Here is a 17166-nt window from a genome sequence, read left to right as displayed (position 1 = left end):
CGCTGGGCGCACGACAACACGGACTAGTTTTGCAGATCAGCGTCACGATCGGATCGGAGCATCGGTCCCCAAAACCGCGAAACTGGTTTATTCGTTCTTTTTTCCCCAATCAAGCCCCCGTTCGACGACCGGCAGGAATTCGCCCGAATCGCATATCGATGTTAATGTGTGGCGAACTAATTTATCATGCAAAATCGGAATTAAAATCACATCTAAACGACGCATGCCGCGCCGGTTGCCGGCATGCTGGCACGCGGTCTGACGCCGGTTGTGGTCCAGACACCGTTCGTAGTCAAACAGGCTTATCATATTTTACGGTTTCTTCGTTTATTCTAAGCATTGCAAATCATTCCGGCTCCAAACAAAAAATAAAAGCGCAAAGGAAACTAATTTCTAACCTATCTACTGCTAACACTTTATGAACAGGACGACGAAATGGTGAACGTTTTATCTTACATTTGCACTATTAACGGGGGGGTGCGTGCGTGTGGTAAGCGGTAAGTATCTCATTTTGTGCGCGGTGCTTTAGTAGAAGTCTTTCCAGAAAGAAAACATGTCCTCGTTGCGGCCACTCAACGCTTTCACGCTCACTTCATCGTTTTGCCGGACAAACTCTTGGACGTCGCAGTCCAAGGATTGGTACACTTGGTTGTCATTTTTGCACTCGTGATGCGGGACGAATGACTTGGCTTTTCTGTGGACAAGAAGAACCGTTAACACGTCGATAAATATTTTGTCAGGATAATATCCTTGCCCCAAAAGACCTACCCGTTGATGGCAAAATCGATGAAAAAGTTCACGAAAGTGTCCACCATCTGTAGCTCGGGCGAACCGGCGGGGAAGTCGGGAAAAATGGCCGGCGATCGGAAGAGGTAGATCAGATCGTCACAGTGCACTACCCCGTAGTCGCCGAGGTCACCCCCGGCAAAGAGGGCCGAATAGGAGTACCGACCTTTGTACGCGAATCGGTACACGCTAACCGGCGCCCGGTCGGTGTTGGCCAGTGTGGCGTACTGTTTCACGCCCAGCTGGATCGGATACAGGAACCCGGCTTCGGTGTAGAGCTGGAAGAGCCGGGAAATTAGTGATGTAGTTGAATCGAATCGGTTCCATCGTTGGTACTAACATCGACGAATGCTTGCAAATGTTCCGGTCGGATCGGATCCGTGTCCGTGGTGTCATTGAAGAAGCGCGATCGTATCAACTCCATCATAACCTTGGATGGTGGCCGCTCGAGAAGGATCGGAAGGATGCAGCTGAAGTTGGCCCTAAGCTCCTGGAACAGCTGGGGGCTCTTGAAGATCGCCAATGCTCGCACGGCTCCCTCGTTCGGTACGTAGCCCACGAGCCACGGAACCTGCTGGTAGGCCCCCTTTTGCCAGCTCTCCTTTGGATCGTCCACCAGGAAGGCTCCCGATAGGTTCTTCGATTCAACCACCGGCCGGAACAGTGTCAACGGATCGATGGACCAGCTCTAGTGATCGAGAAGGAGGCGGTATTATTGCTGCCTCTAGCTGTCGGAGCCCTGGTCTCTTACCTTCAGCAACTTGTTGTTCTCAACGAGCGTCTCCCCCGGAACGTCTTGCAACTTTGCCAGAAGTGCCTTGGTGGACAGTTGATCGTAACCCGCAATGTCGACCACCCGTGCCGTAGCGCGGGCCAATGCCAACGGATCTTTGGTAGGAATGTTCCACGGTACCAGCGCGTTGCCGCTCATCGTGATGGCTCGCGTGAACAGTCCGCGGCTCAGTGGGCTGATCATGTGCAGGTGAACGGAGGTGGCGCCCGCACTCTGGCCAAAGATCGTCACCAGGTTGCTATCGCCGCCGAAGGTACGGATGTTGTCCTTCACCCACTGCAACGCCAGCGTTTGATCTTTCAGCCCAGCGTTGCCCGGAGCGAGGGAATCGCCGGTCGACAGAAACCCGAGCACTCCCAGTCGGTACTGGATGGTTACGAGGATCACACGCTTGGTGGCCATAATGTACTCGGGTCCGACCACCAACGGGCTGGCCGTGCCCGAGAAGAATCCTCCACCGTGGATGTACACCATCACTGGCAGTGAAGCGGTTTTGTTGGAGTCGTTCGATCGCTAACGGGGAAGGTAACATTAGAGAGTAAGATGTTAATCATTGTCCTTTAAAAACAAGTTGCGCTGCCGTTATGGGTCATTAAGGACTATAAAATAACAGGTACTTAAAGACGATCAATCTCGTCGGCTAATGGTTGATCTCCCGTTATTGATACACCGATCATATAACCGATCGCCACTTCGTGAATAAGGGCGAGGCGCCACGTGTTTATGATTGCTATTGATCATGTGCTCGGGCAAGGACCGGGCCATAAAGTAAGGGGCGCTTTTGCGTCAAACGAGACGGTCTCGGTCAGCAGAACTGATCGTCACTAGGCTGAAGCGAGGCTTTCAGTAATATGAATCAAGCGGGCAATCCACATTTCCACAGTTTCTTAACCTTGATTCCTGCGTGCTGGTAATCGCAAGGTGCTAAGCACTCGATTGCATTTTATTGGTCGACAACATGGGATCGTTTTTTTTACCGTCTCTTGCCGGACTAACCGGTCAGCTGAGGTAGGTGTCGTCACCGAGGGTGGCGCCGGAAGGTGTAATTCTCACGCTGCGCTCGCGCAAACGCGTGATCAGCGGCATGCGTAACGGGTTTTTGGCGCGTGGCCACGAGCCGCACCAGACACATGGCGCGGCGGGTCGGATTACCCGGACAGTGCCGTGCGTTGTGTTTACAATACGCACGAGGGGTTCTCGGGCGGACGGACGGACGGAAGCCTCTGATGGTCACTGACTCACCTCTGGTCGGTACACGTTGAGATACAGACAGTCTTCGCTACCGGTGACCGGCGACCCCGGCAGCAGATCGTTCCGCTGGAGGCACATCGGTTTCTCGGTCGACGCGTTGTAGACCGCTTCCTTCCAGCGGTCATTTCGGACGGGGTTCTAGAAATGAGAGGCAAAAATCATCGTAATAATTGTTTACGCGGGCGCACGATCCGATCGGTCGCGATGAAGGAAGCATAAGCTGTGGGCCAGGTTGTAATTTAACTTTGACATGCTAATTTGCAGGTGCATAATTTGCATTGAATTAATGGGGCCGTTTCGAGTGTACCCACTAGGCTATGGGAACTGAGACTAATCGATATTAAATGACTTTCGGCATTTAACTACCTTTTCATTAGGGGGCCTCATCTTGGGTGTGTGATTTACTATTCGAGCTGATGGTTCATTTTTTTTAACATTATATTCGTTTTATTTTTTAAACTTTTGAAACTTGAATTCAATTTATTAAAACGCCAACCACACCGATAACTTTTTCCCACTTTTAAATGCAAAAGAAATACTCACCACAAACCGTAGCTTCCCGATCGGCGGTTTTGCAAAGGGAATGCCCAGGAACGCTTCGAACGGCTGGCCCTTCATATCGTTCATGGTCGTCCCCAGCAAGCAACCGTCCTTAATGCAAATCTTTGGCGCCGTCTGTTGGAACTTCGACTGGCAAGAAGTGTTCGGTGTCGTGGCGGTGGCGGCGGCCACCAAAGGACTTGCGTTGCTGCTGCTCGTACACGACACCACGCAGTGCACCACCACAAGAAACACGATCAGCGGTTCGATTCGGGACATTTCGTGCGACACACACTACACCTGAGGGCACTGAGGAAATTCGACAACGGTTCGCTCGATTAGTTTATCACCACGAAACCCCCCCGCGAATTCCGGGACTTGCTTCCGTCGGGAGTCGGTACGGTACTGTAGCGGTTCGCCTGCTAGATCGACTATTTTATCAACAGCGGGAGCCACCACCACAGCCAGACCGAGCGGCCAAACGGGGGAAAAAAACGACCGAACCACACGCGGAATAAACCCGAAAAAGTAAACAAACACCGATATCGTTAAACCGAATCGCTCCGGCACGCGTGTCTCGATTTTGCGATTCTCATTGTCGATAGCACGCCCGCCACGCCAGCACCAGCGGGGTGATTATCGGTGGTCAACCTTCAACGTCGTCGCGGGTGGAGTGGAAAACAGATTCCCGCGCTCCGGAATCACACGCTCCGCGAACAACGACGGAGCAACGACTCCCATCCGGCACGGCTAATCGATCGAGACTGATTCGCGACTCGCGAACGATCGCGGCCGAGGATCTCCGGAGATCATCACTCTCTCGCGAGAAATAGTCCCCCCCCACACGCGGCTTGTGAGGATTAGAACGCGTGAAAGGGATACATTGACCACGCCAGAGAGAGAGAGCGAGAGCCATAAGAACGCAATGCGCGAGCGGTTTCATCGAAAGCGGCTTCCGCGCGTGCGGCAATCACACGCTTATCACGAAACACGGTTCAATCCCGCGTGACAACGTCGCCGCCGCCGCCACCTCCGGCGACGACCTACATGCCTGCTGGCTGGCTCGGTGACGTTCCCATTGCCAAGCGCGCCACGTGCTACTCCTGGGACGGTGTCGCCCGACCTCTCGTCTCGAGGAGCCTTCGAATGTGTCTATTTTTACATTAGCCCAATGGGCTTCACGCTCGGTACGGGTGCCCGATAAGCGGCCGTCTCGAAGGCTGATTAATTTTTGGGTGGCACGTGTGCGCGATAATCTTGCCGAAAATCTGGGACGAACCTTTCCCCATTAGGAGCAACGATAACGGTCTGCAAAATGACGCACAATACTTGCGCAAAGTATGTCACCACATGCCGATTATCGATAAGACTGGATAATTTCCCCCAGAGAAACGATTCGAGAGCGTCTGCTCGCCAATTCTCATGGATGGAATGGATCGTCCCAAAACTTTTGATTGATCAAAACCGATTCACTTACATTGACGATTGGCGATATCGCGAGGGCCACTTTCACTTTCAAACCACCGAAGCTCCACTGAATTGCCGTCGTGGCCGTCGACAATGAATATGCACCAGAAGCGGACGCAGCGGCAGCCAAGCGGACGCCACCGACGGATGATGTCCGTTGCGTACTGTGGCGACCGTCCTCGAAGGATGCGTCTTATATACGGAACCGCGCCCTTTTCGGTTTCCCTTTTTGCGCTGGCGCACTGTTTATGCGTAAAACCCTTCACACTCGGCTGGACCCAATGCGTGGACAAAGTTGACGATTACACTCACAAATGACTCCGGGCCCCCGTCCCGCTCCCGGGCATGGACACCCCTTCAGTTGTGCAATGGGTTGCAAATGCGCTATGCTCCAGTTGCATTCTTGTCCATAAATCTTGAGGCGCGTGCGCGTGCAGCAAAATTATTAGCCCAGCCCCCTCCGCCGCGCCAGTAATTGATCCTTTCGGTTCGATCGCCCTGCATGGGAACGAGTTTTACGAGATACACAAGGCGCAGGAAAGTTAGAACATGCCGGGCGACCAGAACCTCGAGAGCGAAAGAGAGGAGGTCGCACGTGTCGTGTTCCCAATGCCGGGCATCCTCCCCAAAAACAGCACAGCTCCCGATTCCCGATTCAGATAACATCCCGCGCCAGGCCAGACGGTGCCGGCGTTCGCATATTGCTTATTTCTTTCGTTGGCCTCGATTTTCGCAGTTACTTCACCCATCCGTTCCGTTGCTCGTTTGCGTATTTTTTTTTTGTATTTGCATAATGCATACTGACCCACATTTGCGACGGCCGAAATGCACCCCGGCAGACGAGCCTATTCTTGGACTGGACGGCGGCGGACCCGAATGATGCATTTGACTTTTGGCTTCCCGCCGTTGCGCGCCCTGAACCGACGAGATCGACGAGATCGCCGAATGCATGACGCGTCCTCAATTTGGAACCGTCTCTGGAATTCGGGAGCCCCTCGAAAGTGACCGGGACTTTAACTCTCCCTTTTTTGTGTGTCATTCACCAACGGCCCCGAAAAAACGGCCCCTTAGTATGCAAATTGGGTGCGTTCACTTTCGATCGTGCTTCGTGATGTCGCCCTTAGGAGTCCCGAATTTGCGTCTTCTTGTTCCGTTCTGTGATGTAACGTACTCCTAATGAGATTTGCGACTGATAATTTAATGTTTTGCTCCGGTCGGTCATCGATCGGTTCTTCTACTGGGGCAGGCGTTATCAGCTGTCCAGTAAATCCAGCTGATCGTGGACTATTCCGGTGGCGCGTGCCTCTTGTATACGTTTTTTGCGCTGGTTCGAAGGCTTCGGTTCGTCTGCTGATAACGATGTCGTTGAACCATGCCCATCGCAAGATGATCGCGGGTTTTTTCAAGATCAATAGACCGCCAATCAGTGCCGCCTTCGTCCATTGAGGTTATTTATAGATCTAGTCGTGCAAAAGAGGCGTCCTGTCGTTTAGAAGATGTCTTTATTAGTGCACTTCGTAAGCTGGCACGCTGTCAGGTAAAAAGTTCTCCAGAACTTGAAGACGTCCTCGTACAGACCCGCCTTAAGCGTCTTCTTCACGGGCATCTGGGTGTTATTGGAGTTGGAAAACTGCACCACATCGCACCGTTGTCCAATGCACGTTCCCACTCGGCCAGCACTGCTGGTCGTAGCAAAATCGACCACGTACTTGACCCACTGCTGGGACATTGCGGCTTCGGGCGAACCGACCGGGAAGTCAGGAAAGAGCAGCGGTATCCGGAAGAGGTAGATCAACTCATCGCCGTGGGTTAGCCCGTATCCCTTGGTTACGGTGGCGTTCACTATCGCCATCGAGTAGCGGCCCTGAAACTGGAACGAATAGACACTGGTCGGGTGCGGTTTGTAGTTCGCCATATGCTGCATAACCGAGGAGGCCATCGGATAGATGAACAAAGCATCCGTGACCATCTAGAGATTGGACAGATTGTTACGAGATTATGCCGGGACGGACGGGACACTTCGTATCGAAAGCACTTACTGTGGTCGAGTCAGGATAGTTATCGATCGTATTCCACACTCCGGCCGGAGTGTCGTTGAAGTATCGCCGTTTGAGATTCCGCAGCATAGCGTCATTAATGCCCGGGATCCTTAAAAATAGCTGCAGCAGTTCCACGAAGCGCGAATTAAATTGCCCGAGTAAAGTGGCGTTTCTATACGCAGCTTGCGTTACAATCGACCCATCCGTTGGCAGGGTGCCCGTCAGCCACGGGACGCTCGTGTAGTCGCCCCGCTTCCAGAGGTCGCGAGGATCTTCCGTCAGGAACGCGCTCCGCACGGTGTGTTTCGGCTCGACCGTCGGACGGTACAGTGTCAGGGGTTCAATATCCCACTGCTTAAGCTGGTCGATGCTAAACACTAGCGTCTCGGCTTTTACCTCTCGAAGCCGGGCGATCAGCTTGCTCGTGGTGATGCGATCCGCATCGGTAATACCGACCGCTTTGGCCTGAGCCTGGGCCAGTGCGAGAGGATTGTCGTACGGGACGCTCCACGATGCCAGTGCAATGCCACTAAGGCTGATTGCGCGTTGAAACAGACCCCGACTCAGTGGACTGATCATGTGGTACTGCACCGATGCACCGGCTGAGCTGTCACCGAAGATTGTCACACGCCGCGGGTCACCCCCGAAGGGGCGAATGTTCCTCTGCACCCAGCGAAGGGCCAGAACCTGATCCTTCATGCCAAAGTTGCCGGGCGCCGCACTGTCTCCGGTGGCCAGAAATCCCATCACCCCCAGTCGATACTGAAAAGTAACGACCAGCACCTTCCGGGTGCTCATGAACCTCGACGGATCCCGCAAGCTCGGGTGGGCCGACCCTAAAGAGAACGCACCCCCGTGGATGTACACCATCACCGGAAGCCGGCCGGCATCGTCGAAATAGTCTCGGAACGGTGCGTACACGTTGAGATAGAGACAATCCTCGCTGCCTATGATGGCCGTACCTGGGGTCACCTTCTGGATGCAGGGACCGGCGGGGTTGGAGGCATCAAACGTTCCGTTCCACGGACCACTCGGCTGAGGATTCTACGCAGCGGGAGGAACAGGTTTGAGAAGACCGACCGACCGACGAGGATCACAAAAACTTTAGCACCCTTAATGCGTGTGCCGTCGCCATTAAAAGCTCACCGTAAAACGAAGCTGTCCGACCGGTGGCCTGGCGTACGGGATGCCAAAGTACGCCGCAAAAGGATGCTGCGTGGCGTCTTGCATCCACGTGCCACGAAGACATCCATCACTGAGGCACACGAAAGGTGGCACGGGGTTTGATTGCCCCGGGGCCGGATAGCAAAAAGTAATTAGCACGCACACGCTCAATAGGAGCTTCTCCGAAACACTTCTAACGGCGACCCTCATGGTCGAAGTTGAGGACGCCGTTTTGGGGGTTAAAATCACACGCTGCCCACAGCACGGGCACGTGCCAGGAACTGAGTTTACGTTTTTTGATCGACGCCACTTTTATACGTCTGCCGATGCGTAAACTTTCTCCCAAACTTGACCTCTTTCTTTAGCGGAAACTAGTTTTCTTTTACCAACAGCCGGGCGTTGCAGTCGCCGTCTTTTGATAAACATGAATAGAGATCTACGATATTTTGGCGCAGACATTTGGGCTCATCCGGAACCGGTTTCGATTATGGTTATTTCGCTGCTGTTTGATAATGTTACGGTCAGCGCAACGAAGTCGGGAAAGATACGAAAATGAAGATTCGTTTCCTGCTGAAAGTGACAAGAGCTGCGATCACTTCCGATGCCACTGACCCACATTTCGTCTGCATGATGAATCTGGGCGTCTGATGATCGAATGAAACACGAGTCCCGCTACGATCTTTCATATTGCATTCCGCAAAAGACTTTATTTGAAAAGTGTGCGCCGTGCGTTAACATCTGTGGCACGTGACCTCGGGGTCCGGGGTCTTGGTCCATCAGTGATAGGCAATGTACGAAGAGTCGTAAATTCGGTCCCAGAACTTTACCATTTCCTGGAGCTCCGGTGCAACACCGGCACCTCTGGTCAACTCGATCGGTGCCTCGTTTGAAGCGCCATTTACGAAGGCCACCGTTTTTATGCTGTCCTGTTCACAAGCGCTTGCCGTCGTAGCCGGGGGGCTGAAAAGGTTACTCAACGGGTTGGGTCATTAAACTGTACGCACAAACGAATCACCCAGTGCCACCCAGTAGTTACCTGTCCGAGGCGAAGGTGACGAAAAACTGCGTCCACGTGTCGGCCACTTCGTTCTCCGGAGCGCCCTCGGGGAAGTCGGTGAACACGCCGGCCATACGAAAGAGATAGATTAGCTCATCCTGATGGACCACTCCGTGGGTTACGTTCGCATGGTGGGCGAAGAGCGAGGAGAACGAGTGCCGTCCGGTGAACTCGAACGAGTAGAGCGTCGTTTCGCGGCAACCGGTTTTGTTGGCAGCGTACTGCAGCAACGATTTGACGACCGGATACTTTATGAGGACATCGCTAAACATCTGCGGAGATGTAACGCGTTGAGCAAAAATCCTTCAGCAGATAGGGGATTACAAACCTGGGTAAATTGTTGCGAATTTTGCTCCGTTAACCACTGCCCAGCGGGAGCGTCTGGGAAGTACCGGGACTTGATTTGATCCATAACCTCAGGCGTGCCATTCACGGCAAGCACCGCCGGTAGCAGGTCTGCCAGGCCGTCGTTAAACTCTTGCCGCATTGTGGCGTTGTGTATGATAGGTAGACTGGCTATGGCCCCATCATTCGGTACCGTTCCGAACATCAGCGGTACATCGGTATAGCTCCCTTCGGACCACAGCTTCCTTGGATCCTCCGGCAAAAAGCGTTCACTCTCGGGGACCACGGAACTCTCCGGCACCGGGCGGTAGATTATGATCGGGTGTTCGAACCACGTTCGAAGATGGGTGGCACTGGCGGCCAGCACCCGGCCCTCGATGTGCTGCAGAACGTCGACCAGTTCGGACGAGGTTAGCTCGTTCGCTTCGGAAACTCCTACCAGCTGTGCCTGCCGCCGTGCCAAGGCCAGTGGATCGTCGATCGGTAGGCTCCAAGTCGCTATCGCGCTGCCGCTCATGATAATCGCCCGCTGAAACAGTCCCCGACTCAGGGGGCTTATCAGGTGCAGCTGAACCGACGCACCTCCAGCGCTTTCGCCGAAAATGGTCACCCGCCCCGGATCGCCACCGAACGAGCGGATATGGCGCTGGACCCACTTCAGGGCTAACACCTGATCGTGCATTCCGGCGTTTCCCGGCACCACCTCATCGCCGGTCGACAGGAACCCAAACACTCCCAGCCGGTACTGGATGGCCACTAGCAGCGCCTGCTGCGTCGCCAGAAGTCGCTCCGGACCGTACAGCTGTGGATCGGCGGAACCGGAGAAGTATCCGCCTCCGTGGATGTAGACCATCACCGGGAGCTCCGAAGCGTTCGCTTTTGGTCGATAGACGTTCAGATACAGACAATCTTCGTTCCCGACGACGGGACGCTCCGATTCGAGGAGTGTACGCTGGAGGCAAGCCGCTTTGCTTTCGGTCGCGTTGTATTCCTCGGTCAGCGCTCCAACCGGGATCGGGTTCTACGGAAAAGACTCGAACGGGTAAGTCGCTACACAGAGACCCCCCCCCCCCTCCCCCCGTAGCCGGACTTACCTTGAAACGCAAGCTCCCAACGGGAGGGTTGGCGTAGGGGATTCCTAGGAACGCATCGAAGCGAATGTTTTTCACGTCCGTCATGGAGATGCCCTGCAGACAGCCACCATCGTCGGTGCAGACTCGCGGATGGCGCTGTTGCGCAACAACGACCGGCACCGATTGGCAACAGCAGACAACCCACACGACGGCACAGAACAGTCGTAGCATGTTCTTCACACAATGGAGTCGCGTTAGAAACTGCAACCCGGGCACAGGACTGGCGATAGAGTGGCTAGAACCCGGTCTAACCGCTTGTCGGAAGGCACGAATACATCGATCGCGGCCGCGGTCGATGGGAGGACCGTGATAAGTGCGGTGCGAATGCAAATCTCCCGTCAAGTGGATTACGAGACCCGCAGGAGCGTTTGAAAGCGAGTTTGGCATGATTCGGCATGATTAGGTTCTCAATTGGATGGAGTGCTTTGGGGAGGCCGAAACCGGTTCTGCTTCATTTTTGGACACTGCCCAAAACTTAGATTTCGATTGTGAGATGATGAGTTTTTGCTCACCAAGAATGGTCAATTTGGCGATGCCGATCTTTTCAAGGTCACCTAGTTTAGATGAAATCAAATTATTTTTCAAAGTTTGTGACATTTGAAGATTATTTCCGTTTGTTCCTCGCGTTTAGTATCGCTTCGCAGTCGGGTCTCGAGACCAAATGTTCTGGCATTCAAGAACCTTGCACACAACGCACGGTACGTTGTGTGCAATGTCGAGGAGTTTTTTTGGTTCCAAACGTCCTGAGACTCGTTTCACCGGTCCTGGTGAGGGTAATAATACTGCTTTAGCACCTTTTAACAAGTTTCAATTCCCACCGGAGGTCCCTTTGGAGGAGATACATGGCGTCCGAAACATACGGAAAGCGGACGCTGGTGAATTGGCATCGAAGCGAAGAGACCCATCCACCCAACGATAACGATCCTTAAGGCGAGACGGTAAAGGGTCGCCGAATTTTGATTGTCTCAATGTGAACCCGACCGGTCGAACGAAGCCCGTTGGCTCCCCATGGGATTCGCCCGGCCGAAAGTTAGTAAAACAATATCTTATCTGCAGCGAAACTTTACGGGTTTGTCCTACATTTCGCTACATCGACTCCGTGCTGGCTTTTCAACCTCCCGCCAGCCTCCAATTAGCCCCGGGGGCGATGCGAGCCTTGACGTTGGATGAGTTTTCCGCCACCGCATGAGAGGAAGACACAGCCTCATATGTCCATAAATCAGGGCCTTGATTTGGTTCGTAGCCGCCGGGTACGTTTGAGGTTGCAAAGTTAAAGCCAAACCTCAACCGTCGACCACGGATGGACATCGGGACATTTTTCTTTCGAGACTTGCGAGCGCTCGGGCTGGGCTGCTGGTTGCAATGGGACAGTATAGTGGGATAAGTTCGGTTATCCTGACTCTACCGCGACCTGGTCGTTGCGGTTACAGTTCATCCTCGAAAGTTGACTCGTAGACAAATTGCTGCGGTTAGGTTTGATCTCTCAGATGTGGTGTGGTGCCATAAGTTGCATGCCTTTTCCCGGGGGTTCCGGGTGGCCAAAGTTAACGGGGAGTCGTTGAAAGTAATGTCCGTTTCGAATGACTTCACACTTCATCAATCGACGATCTCCGGCGGCGTGTGTCTTACAATCGGTGAAACAAACCCTTCCAAGCTGCAACGGAGATGCACATTGTGTAATGAACAGAGGGTCTATTTTTAACCCTGAACCTCCCCCGTCAAGGCCTCGCCTTGCCCACTGTCTTGGTCTGACGGAAGGCGCGAAACGTAACGCTGCTCACCTGTTCCGTCAAGAGGAATTTGAAGAACGAAAATTAGAACAAGGAAGACAGCGGCGCGACGTGAGGCGCGAAATACCGATATGTCTTAGGCGTTAGGGTGGTTGGAAAAACGATGTCGAACGAACGACCGCATGTGGGGCACCGGTTTTCGGATAATTTTAGCACGCGATTCGCACAATCGCACACGCCTCCGGACGCCGGTGTTCCCGTTGTCCTTGATCTCGCGCCACACACCCAGACGCAACACGAAACGGCTACAATTTACAGCGCGCGCGTCGGTGCACTGTTTTCCATGTGTTTTTTTATTCCTTTATCCCTTCCTCCTCACATTGCTTAAGATATTCGGAACACGCACGGCTTGGTCGGTGTGAAAGATTAAATTATGCTTTGTTTTGATACATTTCAGTTCTGCCGAGTGGGAAAAGCGCGAAGAGGAGCGCGAACTTGGGTCTTGTTCACCGTTCACCCAAGTTGTTTTGTTTGCGAAACATTAATATCAAGACGCTCGGCCAGCTGCCAGCTGCCAACAGAGGTTCCACGTAAAAACGAAACTGAATGAGAACCTAAAATCATAAAGTAGTGATCACAAAGCCGAACCGGGCGCTCAGTTTTTGAAGAACTCGTCGATGGCGGAGCTGGAATCGAACGATGAGGACGATTTAATGGACGACGAGGACGAGATCGAGGAGGAGGTGGAAGAGCTGAACGAGGATGAAACCACCTTGCTGCTGCTGACCGAGCTGACGACGGAGGACGACGAGAGCAGCGACGAAGCGAGGGCTCCGTTGTCGGACACCACCTCCGAAACGCTGCGCTCCGACGCGAACGCGGACTCCGACTTTTCCTGCTTCTTGGTGATCGAGTTGGCCGACTCTTCGACCATCGACTTTTCGCTCGCCGATCCGTAGCTCTTCGACTGCGTGACGCTCTTCTCCGAAACCCCGTCGGAGGACTTCTCCACGATCACCTCCTTCGAGATGACGGGCGTCGAAGTTTCCGTCAGCGTCATCTCCGTCTTGGTGGTGCTCTCGGCAAGGGCCATTGCGGTTTGTTTGTGTGTGTTACGCTAAAAAGAAACGAAGAAGAAATAATCAACCGAAAGTGGACCCAATTCTGTCAATCGATCGTTCCCTTTTTCGGGGGGAGGTACGATGATGGAGACCCAAATATTGACCCAAGTATTGTGAAACGACACACGCACCCGCTCGCACCGGGGAGCGTAGGACCGCGTGGCGACGCGTTCTCGCTACACGATCGCGGAAAACCCCAGGCGTGTATTTTTAAACGCTTTCCTCGAGACACAATTCGATGGCCAGCAGCAGCAGCAGTATGGCGCCCATTCTAATTGTACCTTCCCGGGACCCCCGGGCAATGGAGTCCCACATTCCTGCTCGTCGGATTCCTCGAGGACGAACACAGCTCGTCGTTGTCGTCGTTGTTGGGTGAAAAAAATGAAGACACGCCAACGACGGCGATGGGGTGTTGATGATGAGAAATGATGTTTTCCGCCAACCAGACCGTGGCCACTGCAGAACGGACGCAGACCCGCCTTCACGGGCGACGTTTGTTTATTTACTTTTCATCTTATTCGAGAATCGAACAACACGATCAGGCTGCGAATTTTGTTTTGAAATTAGTCACCCCTGGCCCGGTCCTGGCTAGGGCTTTAATTTGAATTAATTGGAGCCACTTTGCGACCGGAATGACCGTCATTATTTAATGTTGATTCGGTGCCGGGCAGAAAAAATATACTTACATCGAGAGCAAAGAGGTTGTAAAAAAGCCGGGCCGATGTAAAACAAATAAGATTGTTTGCTCCCGAGCGAAGACGGGACAACAACCCAATGACCCAAATTAATGGGGGCACTGTGCACACGATCGCAATCAATCAAGGCCGGAAGTTGCAACCCAAAAGAAACGGTGACCCCGGTAGGAGTCACTTTGTTGCTGGTGCACGAAATGCATACTGCCGTAAGGTCCGACGCGGCAGACGCTTGTTACCGGGCGCACTAAGAACAGTAACGAGCAGTCTATTTAGACATGTGTTTTCGGTTCCCTTCGCTCGAAGTGCGCGCGTGGACACGACGCGTTATAAATTTAACATAACCCATAACAATAATAATTCCCAGGCAGGCCAGGCGTTGTGGGTGAGCCGGCGTTGTACGCCAGGATGCCGGCGCATCAGGGAGGCGCAAATGCGATACTCCTAAAATTAATTTAGAACAAGTGCGCCCATCCGGTGGTCCATCGTTCCGTTGCACACTCGAGACCAGAGAGCCCGGTTTACTCATAGTTAGGGTTGATTCGGTAGCGCACTGTGTCTGTCGTACAACGTGTCATAAGTGTCAATTAACATTTTTGGCTAACCAATGGCCGAAATTAGAACAGCGACGGGTCATTCGGCCTCTGCTACAAATTGGAGCATTGCGCGCGCCCTTTATGCCTTCTGATTTATTGAAACAGTTCAATTATGCAACAATTTTGGTAAATGTTTAAACGCAAACAATTACCATAACTGTCTGGCCGAACCGGAACTGGCCGGTTTCGCTAATCGTTTCTTATGCGCGCTCTTTCTGCTGGCCGATAATTCCCCTATGAGTCAGCATCATGTGGCAACAGTCAAGGCAACATCATAAGCATAAATCTCGGGCTTTAACGGGCCGATGGCCGTCACCACGAGCCTGACGGTCGCACGTACGAAACACGAAACGTCTCCGCAACGTGATCACCGATTGGGTGCGGAGAATCGTGAACTGATGCCGAATCGAGGCCGCGGGGTTATGTTTTGAGCAGCAGTCACGCAAACCGATCGCTTCATCTGCATCTGCACTCAGCCTTATCCGTTCGACGTGAGTCAGATCGGCGCGACGCTCGCGACGGAACGAAGCATAATAAGTGAGAGAAAAAAAGGAATACATGAATCATCCCTTTGTGGGATTTATTCGTCTGGCTCGGCCTAAGGTTCGGCCCGGAAGCCGGCGAGACGATTCCTGCGCCTTCGCGACGTGATTCAGTTGGCGCGACAGCAATCGCCGTTCGAAGGGCGGCTGCTGCCGTGCGGGGTGTCTGGTGTCTGGTGCCCACGACACATGTCGGCCGCTGTGCCCACGGAAAGAAATTCCACTCAACTCGTTCTCGTTTGCGGCGGCCACTGCTAATTAATGTGGGATTCAGCCCGGAATGGTGCAAGTGCATTCGACGGCATGAGAAGCTGCTCGCTGCTGCGATATGATATATTCAAATTTATGTCCCGACGAAGAATTAATGCCTTGCCAGGCGGATACTACCAGACGGTGCACTCGAACCGGGCGCTAAATTGATGTCTGACTAACAATTGGCCAACATCCTGCGTTTGTCATCTTCTGCTGGGTTAATAAAACTTTCGGTCGCCACATGATGGATCGGCGGTCGGTTTCGAAACTGTGCAACTTCTCGGAACTCGATTCGATTCGTTCGAATAACGACGTTCCGGCTTAAGAGGCGCTTATCAATCGCCGTAGTAAAAATGGAACACAAAAACCGAACCGCAATCTTTTGCAGGTGCCACCGAGCGACTGGTGGGTTGGAAAAAGTGGAGCAAAGGCCCATGCAGAGTGCAGAATGCGAGATAAAGACGCTCATCGATAATGTTGCATTGGGGTCAGGGCACGGTTCCACCTTCTCGTTTGCTTATCGTCTGTCTCGTTAACGTAATGACTCAATCGAACATTCGGCATTCGAAATCTTTCTTTCTTTTATAAAAAACTCTTCTAATAACACTTTCACTAAGACTCACCTTTCCAAAGAGATCAGATAATTCCTGAAGGATTAGGCTGCACCGATACTGTTGGGCGATTCCTTATTCACTTTGTTCACTTTGTCCAAAGGACCCGTTAGCTCCGCTGGGGACGTGATTTCCCGTTCACTGTCAAACTTCGACTGAATTGGCGCACGCGGTCCCGCTGTCGGCTTCCCGGCATAAATCGGTGCTCGAATTGGCTCAAAACCCTCACACACCGGCGCAACGGTCCGCAGACAGACGATGAATCGTGGCACAAAAATAGACCGCGACCCGCGTGTCTGTGTGTGTGGGTCGATTGTCTTGCGACGTTTGTCTGAGAACGATGACGAGGAGTTCTGGTTTGAACAATCGAGTAAAGCGACCACGCGGATTCGAGCAGTTCGGATCATGGTTCAGAAAAGGCGAGAAAAGCGTAGGGGACAATGTTCACCAACACCAATGGCCGGCACCGGTTCGGTGACACGCGGCAAGAAATACAATTTATGACAAACAAATCAAGTTGTTGGAAGCTGCCGTTACTTGCGGTGAGTGTGGATGATCCGGCGAGCGTGAAATATCATTCACCTGAATCACGCGCTTATGTTTGGCCGCTGCTGTGTCATCAGTCACAGTTTATACGCCGTCACGCCGTGAACGGGTGAATGGGTGTTTTGCAGAAAGTTTCGAGAGCAATCGAGGGACGGGAAGAACACAAGCAACAATTAGAAGCGCAGAAGCGTCGATGGTGTTGTGGCCTTTGTCAGCCTTCAGTCTTTTCTTCGGACTCGGTGTCGGAGAAAGAGTAATAAATCAAACGCGGAATGCAATATTTCTCGTGTTCTTTTTGCGAGTCAATTATCTTTAAGGCATGGTCAAGGCAGGGTTGCTTTCTCTTCTTGGAGTACAACATATGGCCATGTGTTGGCGTTACCGTTTTTCGATGGAGACGCCAGGTACGATGGAGGCGCCTCAGATCTAAACGAACGAAGCAATAAGAATTAAGGAACAGGCACCCCAACGGTTGTGCAGCGACTCATCATTGACTTAGTG

The 17166-nt window shown here is 52.8% G+C and overlaps 3 protein-coding genes across 3 annotated transcripts; all 3 read right to left on the bottom strand.

The window, feature by feature from the left end:
• Positions 1-316: 316 nt before the first annotated feature.
• LOC128267159 (juvenile hormone esterase-like) lies at positions 317-3562 on the bottom strand (the record flags this gene model as incomplete). The annotated part of the gene is made up of 6 exons (XM_053003948.1): positions 317-694; positions 769-1064; positions 1127-1474; positions 1538-2092; positions 2822-2968; positions 3374-3562. Coding segments are annotated over 6 exons (1704 nt in total), but the record flags the coding sequence as incomplete, so codon positions are not given.
• Positions 3563-6326: 2764 nt separating this feature from the next.
• On the bottom strand, positions 6327-10668 carry LOC128267158 (uncharacterized). Its single transcript, XM_053003947.1, has 7 exons — positions 10537-10668; positions 9426-10463; positions 9077-9369; positions 8836-9000; positions 8023-8233; positions 6877-7920; positions 6327-6806 (listed from the first exon to the last, which is right to left on the bottom strand). Exons 1-7 carry the CDS (start codon positions 10618-10620, stop codon positions 6327-6329), a joined length of 3315 nt encoding a protein of 1104 aa, XP_052859907.1. The 5' UTR covers positions 10621-10668.
• Positions 10669-12628: 1960 nt separating this feature from the next.
• LOC128267833 (uncharacterized) lies at positions 12629-16263 on the bottom strand. The gene is made up of 2 exons (XM_053004778.1): positions 16132-16263; positions 12629-13422 (listed from the first exon to the last, which is right to left on the bottom strand). Exon 2 carries the CDS (start codon positions 13396-13398, stop codon positions 12961-12963), a length of 438 nt encoding a protein of 145 aa, XP_052860738.1. The 5' UTR covers positions 13399-13422; positions 16132-16263; the 3' UTR covers positions 12629-12960.
• Between the last annotated feature and the right edge of the window lie 903 nt (positions 16264-17166).

The sequence above is a fragment of the Anopheles cruzii genome, chromosome 2 (assembly GCF_943734635.1).
Source record: "Anopheles cruzii chromosome 2, idAnoCruzAS_RS32_06, whole genome shotgun sequence".
NCBI lineage: Eukaryota > Metazoa > Arthropoda > Insecta > Diptera > Culicidae > Anopheles > Anopheles cruzii.
The sequence above is the reverse complement of the archived record's forward strand: the minus strand, read 5'-3'. Positions and strand labels throughout refer to the sequence as shown.